This window comes from Carassius auratus, chromosome 49, assembly GCF_003368295.1.
Source record: "Carassius auratus strain Wakin chromosome 49, ASM336829v1, whole genome shotgun sequence".
NCBI classification, from domain to species: Eukaryota; Metazoa; Chordata; class Actinopteri; order Cypriniformes; family Cyprinidae; genus Carassius; species Carassius auratus.
This window is the reverse complement of record NC_039291.1, coordinates 11,081,794-11,091,293: the sequence shown is the minus strand read 5'-3', so window position 1 is coordinate 11,091,293 and position 9,500 is coordinate 11,081,794. Positions and strand designations below refer to the sequence as shown.

Below are 9,500 nucleotides of genomic sequence, written 5' to 3'. Positions count from 1 at the left end.
GGACATGCCAAGCCTCATTATAGAGGGTACAGACAGACGTTTGAGAAATGGAGAGGGCCTGATTTCACCCCGTGTACAAGAACTGGGACAGTTTAATTTTCTCAATCACACGCGGTCTCATTCTCAACTTCATTGAAGCCGTAGCTCGTCAAATCAGGATGGACAGCCTGGAGAAGCAGCTTATTTGTCCCATTTGTCTGGAAATGTTCACGAAACCGGTTGTGATTCTTCCGTGTCAACACAATCTTTGCCGGAAATGTGCCAATGACATTTTCCAGGTACAGTTTCAATATTTTTTTTTCTTTGTCAACAAACGTATTTACCTATACCTCGTTTTAGAAAACAAATAAATATGTTTATAGTGGTGTGGAGGTTTTTAGAATATTTTTAAATGTTAATTGTTTTATGTATTACGTTTTATTTTACTGTAGTTGGTTATCAGAGTGTTGCTTCACCTCATTCGCCTTTTTTGTTTAAACGCAGTCTATTTGAGAAGTGACTTACTCAAGAAGGCTAAAATATATTAATATATGTAACTAAACAATCAGTAGTCTCTTAAAAATTAAAAGCTTTATTAATTTGCTCTTCCTATATACAGTCCTCAAATCCATACCTTCCCACCAGAGGAGGCACAGGGGCATCAGGTGGCCGTTTCAGGTGTCCATCCTGCAGGCATGAAGTTGTGTTGGACCGCCATGGGGTCTACGGTCTGCAGAGAAACCTTCTGGTGGAAAACATCATTGACATGTACAAACAGGAGAACATCAGGTTAGAGCTGGGTAACAAACACCCCAGGAAGCTCTAACAGGATGTCCACATTTTTTAATAAGATCCCTACATCAAAAGTCTCGAACAGATGATTTCTGGATAAACAGATGAAAATGTTGAAGAGAAATGTACAAATATAGAGCCCAGGGCTCCAGACTGTGAGTAAAAGGGTTTCTGAGATTTAAATCTTTATGTTTAGTTTCTACTTACATATTCTCAAAAGTGTTTTGTTGTAAAGAATTAATACATGGTATTCTAATTTAATATTATTGGTTATAAATTCTTCTGTTTAGGAGCCAATAACTTCCTATTAATTTTTGTTCTTGTAGTCTGGAGCTCTGTAGACTCAAAACATGTTGAATGTCTAAACTAATATGAAATCATGCTTTGGTGAATCATAAATATGACATAAAAAGTACTAAAAGATACAAAGTGGAAATTTGACATAAAAAGTAAAAAAACAAAGGCATTAAATGTCATAACCATGACTTTTTAACAAACATTCGGTATCATTATTATGATTCACTAAATGATTCCTTTTCCAATGTGATGGAAATTTTTTTCTGAAATAAAAGCCTAAATTAACATAAAAGTCGAAAGTATGACACATAGTTATGAGATAAAAAGTCAAAATTATTACATACAAATTCAAAGTTAAGAGATTACATTTTATAATTATGACAAGTCAAAATTGAGATAACAAATGAAAATAAGACTAATTATATTATAATGTCATAAGTACATATTGTAACTATAGTAACCAAAGCATGATTTTTTTTTTCTTGTGTGTTGGAAATGGGCTTCCATAGTTACCTCTATTGTAGAGGTAATAATCCTTCAGCCTTTTAGTAAAAAACAAAAACAAAACAAAAAACAAAGCAGACATGCTCTTAAGAATGAAATTCCCCAAGGCTGAATGATTAAGTTCTCCACCGTCCTGTCACTTTGCATCCCACTTAAGCGTTTCGCTTTATAAACTCCAAAAAAGCTTTTGACTGAGAGATTCACGTTTTAAGGCTCTATAAATCAGTCAGTGTTTTACACTGCAACTGACAGATTCCCTAGCGTCTATGTGGCTCCCAAGACCTGTGACTCAGACAGGTCAGAAGGCTAAGGATGACAGTCAGCTGGCAGCAAACTTATTTTTAGTTCCACCAGTCAGTGTTGAGTCTCTTAGGTGTAGTGACACGCATAGCAAACCCACTCTATAGTTAATTCATTAAACATTAATTTGAAGTCCTGCCCACATCTGAGGCAAAACCGAAAGTTTGTTTTATTATATTGCTTAACCTCAGATGTCAGACATTGATACTCATGGATCTATTATTCTCTAAAGCAGCAGACCTTCTCCAGAGAGGAAGGTTGACCAGCCAGTGTGTGAAGTCCATGAGGACGAGAAAATCAACATTTACTGCCTGACCTGCGCCGTTCCCACTTGTTCTATGTGTAAAGTGTTCGGCTCACATAAAGACTGTGAAGTGGCCCCTCTTAACAGTATTTACCAGACGCAAAAGGTAAAACCTCTTGCACTTTTGAAGCATAGTAATATTTATGTTTGTATTAATAAGTACACTACAGAAGTGTTGGGGAAAGTTACTTTTAAAAGTATATTGCATTACTCCCTAAAAAATATGTTACTTAGTTACTTATGTGTTACGTTACTTTTGCATTACTTTTTAAATATGAGCAGGGCTTGATTGTTTATTTTTAATATAAAAAGTTATATTTATAGCAAATGTAAAAGCCCTTTCAAACTAAAAAGTGTAATGAATAAACCTCAGGCTGAAGGAAAAGTACTTTAACGTCTGTACAGTAGAACGCAGGAGAAGAAGGTTCAACACTCTTCAACACTAAAAACCAATGAAGCACAATTGTTAGTTTATCTAAAGTCATTTTTATTAGGTTGAACTGGATCATTAGAGGTTAGCAGCAAAGACATTAAATAATAAATTGAGATTTAACATTTCATTATTGCAGGTCGTATTCTGAGAGTGCATTTCACTGTTTTAGTTCATTTTGATGAATACTGAATATGTTTGTTTTTTTTGCCAGTGAGATGAATTAATCCACGTTCACTTTTAGTCTAGAACTACAGTAACATTATGTTCTTATACACTGCCACTGTGCTTCCAGGAGACTTGTCAGTCAATAAATGGAATAACATAGTAACTGGCGTTACTTTTTTGAACAAGTAACTCAGATATTTTCTTGTAAATTAAAAAGTAATGCGTTACTTTACTAGTTACTTGAAAAAAGTAATCTGATTACGTAACTCACGTTCCTTGTAATGTGTTACCACCAATGCTGCACCAGAGTTTGCGTCAGTGTGTATGTGCTTGTCTGTGCAGCATATATTTTTACAGTTGTGTGTTAATATGCTTACGCACGTCCTCATCTCCAGACAGAGCTCTCGGATGGAATAGCAATGATGGTGGGCAATAATGACAGAATCCAAGGCATCATCAGTCAGCTGGAGGAGACCTGCAGAACCATAGAGGTTAGTCACCCTGTGTGGGGGCTTCTCCCTCCCCAAAGCCTGGCATACGAGCAGGATTATTGATGAGGAACGTAAGAAGGCTTCCTCTGACAAAAGATACACACGCTCTGGCATCGACGAGCTAGGCAGGCAGGAAGCTGGATTCTCTCCAGACCTCACAGTTGCGTTCACAGAGGCTCCATGATTGACAAGCAAGCAGAAATGAGCCGTCTCTGTTGAGCATATGGCTCTTGTGATGGAAAGTCATTGTGAGCAAGGTTGAGGGTTGGATTCGGTCGAAGGGAAGAAACAGGTTGTCAAACTACTGATTTACTTAAAATTTGGTGGTCCATAGTTAATGGTTTACATCAAACATAATGGTGTTCCAATCACCCAATAGTTGCCTATAACGTGTCATTCTTGAGTGAAATTATGAGTATGGGCTATATATCACTCAAAAGTTAGTAATCGGTACAATTTAAATGTTTTTAAAAGAAGTCTCTCATGCTCACCAAGGCTGCATTTATTTGACCAAAAATATAGCAAAAACAGAAATACTGTGAAAGATTATTATGGTTTAAAATAACTGTTTTCAAAGATTTTAAAATGTAGTTTATTCCTGTGATGGCAAAGCTGAATATCAGCATCATTACTCCAGTTTTCACATGATCCTTCAGAATCATTCGAATATGCTGATTTGCGACTTAAGAAACATTTCTTCTTATTACTGATAATTTCAGGATTTTTTGATTAGAATAGAAAGTTAAAAAGAAAAGATTTATTTGAAATTGTGTTACATTGTACATTTCCTTATTGTCACTACAGATCAGTTTTATTCATCCTTGCTGATTTAACATATGAATTTCTTAAAAAAAAAAAAAAAAAACTGTAATTGACCCCAAATTTTTGAACAGTATTGTGTATAATACAAATATTTTTTGTGCGATTGCATACTGTACAGTTATGATCATGTATGTATTTTAATCTATATTATAATTACATTTGTTATATATTTATAGGATAATGGCAGGCGACAAAAATCCAAGGTGTGTGAAAAGTTTGACCATTTGTACACCATCCTGGAAGACAGGAAGACACAGATGAACCTGAAAGTGAACGCTGAACAGGAAGAGAAGCTGAATTACATCCATGGCCTCACGAGGAAGTATGGAGATCATCTGGAGTCCATGACCAAAATCATGGAGACAGGAATCCAGACAATGGAAGAACCTGAGATGGCTGTTTTCTTACAGGTCCTTTATGCCTACAACAGATTATAGAAACAGTATGAACACAATCATTTAAAACTTTTGATATATTTATTTGTTTAATAAATAAATTTAAAAAAATCGTATTTATTTCACAAAATAGCCTGGAAAAGTCTTGGAAGTGAGAAATAGAATCCTTTTGTAAATATACTATTATTTCGCTCTGCTCTAAAATAATGAATCATCTAGATAATTCTTTTTGCAAATGCTTTTTGAGAAAAACATGCCTGCAAACCAGAATGAAAATATTAGTCTGTCTGTTGAGGGTCTTATTGGAGGCATTCATACACTATTAATAGTAATTTTTTAAAGCCATGAATTCAAAAGACTGGCATGGAAATCCAGGATGAATGGATGAATGGATGAATTAGATAATTAATAAAATAATAAAAAGTTGTGGGACCTTGTAGAAATTATACAGTATATTTTATACATAATTTATGTTATCTTGTTGTGAAATAAATAATCTCTTTTTCTCCATACAGAATGCCAAACCCCTCTTGCAAATGTAAGTGTTGTATTCTTTCTGCAACATTAATGTATATTTTGAACAAGCACATAAATCGATTTATTGTTTGCTAGAATTGCAGAAGCATCAAATACCTCGCATCTGGAGAAAGTGGAGCATGGCTATGAGAACATGGATCATTACTCTGTGAGCTTCAAAAAAGAGGGCAGGGCCCTACAAAATATCGACTTCGCCAGAGGTACGGCTCACCCGAAATGCTCATTAACCTGATTCAACTTGGACTATCAACATGTGTGGGTTTAAATCAGGTTAGCTGGTTAAATTGATTAAGAAAATAACGTTTTGTTGTCATGTGCTATTCAGAAGCATGTTTTCAGATTGTTCACTTTGCAAGTGAATTTTCTAAAATCCACCAGAAATTGTTGGAATTGTCAGTATTGTATGTTGTCAGTATGAGGTTAATGGTATCTTCATATTTGGTCAAGAAAACAGAATTTTTCCATTTTATATGTTAAAGGAATAGTTCACCTAAATATTTACATTTGCTAAAAGTTTACTCACCCTCATGTCATCCAGTAGATAGATGAGTTTGTTTTTTAATTGTTTTGCAGAAATCTTACATTAAATGTCTTGCCCACTTAAGGATCCTCTGCAGTGAATGGGTGCCATCAGAATGAGAATCCAGGCAGCTGATTAAAACATCACACGACTTCAACCCATCAAAACATTTTGTAAAGTGAAAAGCTGCATATTTATTGGAAACAAATCCATCATTAAAACATTTTGCGAGTTGCAATAATATTCATAATATTGCTTTCTCCAATGAAAAAAGTCGCCTCATCTGAAGCAGGAGAGAAATATGCAGAGATCCAACATTGTTTCTAAGCGAAAATAACTCTAAACAAATGTGTCAGTGGATTTTGATATGAGAGGACACGGTGAACTATTTAACTGGTGAAAGCTTTTATGTACTAGTATTTTGGCCAGAAGCTACCTTTTAAAGTTAAAACACCTTAATTATTGTTTCTTACAAACACACAGTTTTCCATTTCACAAGATGACAGGCTGGAAACATGTGGATTACTTATGGAAAATTACAATAATCAATAAGTAGTCTTAGTGTTTGTTTTTATCAACTGTTTGAACTCTCATTCTGACGGCACCCACTCACTGCAGAGGATCCACTGATAAGCAAGAGATGTAATGCTACATTTCTTGAAATCTGTTACGATAAGGAAAAAAAAATCATTTACATCTTTGATGGCCTGAGGGTGAGTACATTTTCAGCAAATCTTCATTTTTGGGTGAACTATTCCTTTAAACTCTCACTGTTAGCAGATGATGATGAAGAGGAGGAAGATGAGGATGAGCTGGGTGTCGATGTGGACGGCCGGGCAGGGCAGACAACCTCGGGAGAAGGGGATTCACTGAAAGAAGCCCTTCCGCCCCTTCTTCCCCCACAACCCATGAGCACATGCAAACCCGCCACATCATCATAACTTCACAAACACAAATATTGATCCAACATTCATTTTGCAAGCTGTTCAAAACAATATGGACACCTGCATCTTTAAAACAGACTATTTTACCAGTGTCTTTCATGTTCTGTTTCTGTTTCAGTAACCCCTTAATAAAAGTCACTAGATGACTAAATATAAATGGAGATGACTTAAGAAACCTTTGCGAGATTTGTGGTGTTGTTTACTGCGTACCCAGTGTTCACATGGTGTTTTCATTGCAGTTGGCACAGCAGTGGTGTTTGAGTTATGAATGATATGATTTGCTTTAAATATTCTCTGGATGACATTATTATTTAGAAACGTCAACAGAAAATAAAATGTTACCCTTATGTATTGTAATGATTTGTAACAGATTGAATTCAAACTAACATCCAGTTCAGTTCCAAAAGCATTGGTGTATCACATTTATAGCAGATGCCTAATCTACATGAAGAAACATCCGTGGCAAAGCGTGGAAGTAATCACTACATCTCTTTGCTCAAAGGGTTGTCTTCCCCTGGTCTTGTATGCAAAGAGTAAACAAGTGTTGTTCGCACATCTTGGTGGTCGAGCTGAAATAACAGTGCCAGCACATTGCGTAATCCATATATTCTGGCCCAGTGGAGGGTGATCAGTGACAGGATGTGCTTCTGGCTTCACACAGAGAACAGTTACAACCAACTTAATGAGGTCCAGGGAGCACAACCCCAAAACAACACTCGCCTCACCACCTTCTGCAATGAATGAATCCTAGTGAAACTGAGTCTGTGGTGCTGCGTAAAACACAAGGTTGAAATGTTCTGAGTGCCTTGTTAGTTCACATCTGAGTTATTGATCAGATTTAGATATGCTTCACCCATTCAGTTTATGACACGCTTCGGTGAAACTACACCCAAGATCTCCAGTGCTGTAGAATGAGTCACCGCACATCAGTTATTTGGTTAGGTGTGAAACGTTTCAGTCATCACCAGTGTTTGTACTGCATTTGATAATCAGTTGCCTTTGTAATCATGGTCTTTTCTCCTCAAAAACATTTTGTCCAAAGCATGTGAATTATCTTTTAAAAGACATGCTGCCAAGTCCAGAAAAAAAAGATATTTATTGATTTATTATTACATCGGTGTAATTGAGCGTTAGGAAGTAAATTGATTTAATAATTCAGTGTATATGTGCAATATACTCTGAGGTACCTTTTTATTATTATTATTATTAGGTTCAATTTCCTGGTAGGTTAAATCAATCAGGAACAATGTGCCATGTCTGTCAATCATCTCTGGATGACCCTCATTTATTGATCCTTAAAGTTATCAAAAAAATAAATAAAAATGTAACGTTTTAATGCATTGATAAATAAAATTAAAAAATTACGCAATGACTGTGAAAAATAAGTATATTTATTTTTTAATTATTTAATCACTTTTTCATGTCAATAATCTAGACAAGAGGTGTCAAACTGACTTTCAAAGTTTTATTGAAAAATATAAATATAAGACATTCTCTTGCACAACAAAAATCAATGGTTGCTCATTAGTTTATTAACAAACGTAGACAGTGTACTGTATGTTACAATGAAACTCAGGTCTGTCATAAAATAATACAGTACTGGAAAATATTGTCTTTGTTTTCTTCATCTACAGTTCGGAATGATCACTTATACAATAACATTGATGGAGAGTGCTAACAGTTTTGCGCTTCATACACACCTACTGTACTCTATTCGCCTTCATTGAAATATCTACAAATAAATAAGTCACCGGTATAAATAGATCATGATGGAAAAGCAGCACTATGGTACAGAATATTCACGTTTGTGGTAAAATGTAAAAATATCTTTGGCTGATGGGTTTGCTCGTGGTTACTTCCCGAATATTTCCATCATTTTGCGGTTGCTGTGCGCTTGCTGGGCCATTTGTTCGGCTCTGGCCATCTCCAGTACTTCTCGTAGCAGATGAAAGGTCAGATCCAGGGAAATCGGCGGCTCCTCCGACCTGCGCTCCCTCTCCACTGAATCGAGCGCCCGGAGCGCGTAATTGCCATCCAAGCGGCCGATGTTTCCAACTTTCCCCTCCAACAGACGCTGCGTTAACTGGAGCTGCAGTGCTCTTTTGGAATACTGGGATGTCTCGGGGAAGCTGTCGGCTGGGGATCGGAGAGGATTCTGGTCTCTGTTACCGAGCCGGATGAAGTACTCCTCCCCTAGGCGTGCCAAAACCGGCGGCGCCTGTCGCTCTCCATCGGGGTCCGCTGCTGGCTGGTTGGAGCTGCTTTCGATGGCTCTACATTCATACGGTGGTGGAAAGGCAACGAGCAGAGCCACGGTGGTGACGAGAAAATTGAGCTTCATGTCAAAAAGTGGCGAGGAGAATCTGCGGGAGAAGTGAGTCAATTATGCGCACGATTTCAACTTCTCAGCAACAGTTTTACGCACTCTGAGACGAAACTCAAATCATGACATATCCAATTAGCTTAAAGCGCTCTTACTGAACATTTGCATTCATATTTGCATTGCACAATTAGCTCTATGTTTCTAAGTCCACTTGAGCATTCACGCGCGTCTTAAAGTTGGATAGCAGGGTGCCTCATTGTGCGCAAAACACGAGCACGCATCCATAGCAATACAAACTAACTAGAATAAAGATTACTAGTTTAATATGCTATTACCTGACGTTTCTTAGTCTACCACAATATGACCGGTCTCATTCCAAATAAGATGTTGCGTACCTGTGCGTAATTGATATATCCTTGGATGGTTTTTGAACTTTGCAAGGTGCGTCTGTCTTCCAGTTGTTGCCTACGAAGTTATTACTTTTAGGACTTCTTCAAAAGAAGGCTGGAGTTTGCATTTATATAGCCACGGTCAGCGACAAGTGTCACGCATTTAGTAGCTCGCGTCTGCGCAGAGGGGAGGGACAGTTGACTTGAATGAACGTAAGTGAACAGTTTTCGGTTTGAATGAGTCATCGTGGTGTGCGCGCGCTTGAGTGTGCATGTGTGTGTGAAAGAAGATGCATACAAACCAT

The 9,500-nt window shown here is 37.0% G+C and overlaps 2 protein-coding genes across 6 annotated transcripts; one reads left to right on the top strand and one right to left on the bottom strand.

Annotated features, from left to right (window-relative positions):
• Positions 1-6,952, top strand: LOC113066201 (tripartite motif-containing protein 55-like). 5 transcript variants are annotated; one of them, XM_026237958.1, is made up of 9 exons: positions 1-278; positions 599-768; positions 2,105-2,282; positions 3,170-3,265; positions 4,264-4,497; positions 4,998-5,020; positions 5,095-5,219; positions 6,317-6,490; positions 6,563-6,952. In XM_026237958.1, exons 1-8 carry the CDS (start codon positions 159-161, stop codon positions 6,478-6,480), a joined length of 1,110 nt encoding a protein of 369 aa, XP_026093743.1. In that variant the 5' UTR covers positions 1-158; the 3' UTR covers positions 6,481-6,490; positions 6,563-6,952. The 5 variants fall into 5 exon arrangements, with proteins under 5 accessions (XP_026093743.1, XP_026093745.1, XP_026093744.1 ...); XM_026237960.1 differs by lacking the exon at positions 6,563-6,952 and having other exon boundaries at positions 2,108-2,282; positions 6,320-6,556; XM_026237959.1 differs by lacking the exon at positions 6,563-6,952 and having other exon boundaries at positions 2-278; positions 6,320-6,556.
• A 982-nt stretch (positions 6,953-7,934) lies between these two features.
• Positions 7,935-9,424, bottom strand: crhb (corticotropin releasing hormone b). Its single transcript, XM_026237963.1, has 2 exons — positions 9,202-9,424; positions 7,935-8,846 (listed from the first exon to the last, which is right to left on the bottom strand). Exon 2 carries the CDS (start codon positions 8,822-8,824, stop codon positions 8,336-8,338), a length of 489 nt encoding a protein of 162 aa, XP_026093748.1. The 5' UTR covers positions 8,825-8,846; positions 9,202-9,424; the 3' UTR covers positions 7,935-8,335.
• Between the last annotated feature and the right edge of the window lie 76 nt (positions 9,425-9,500).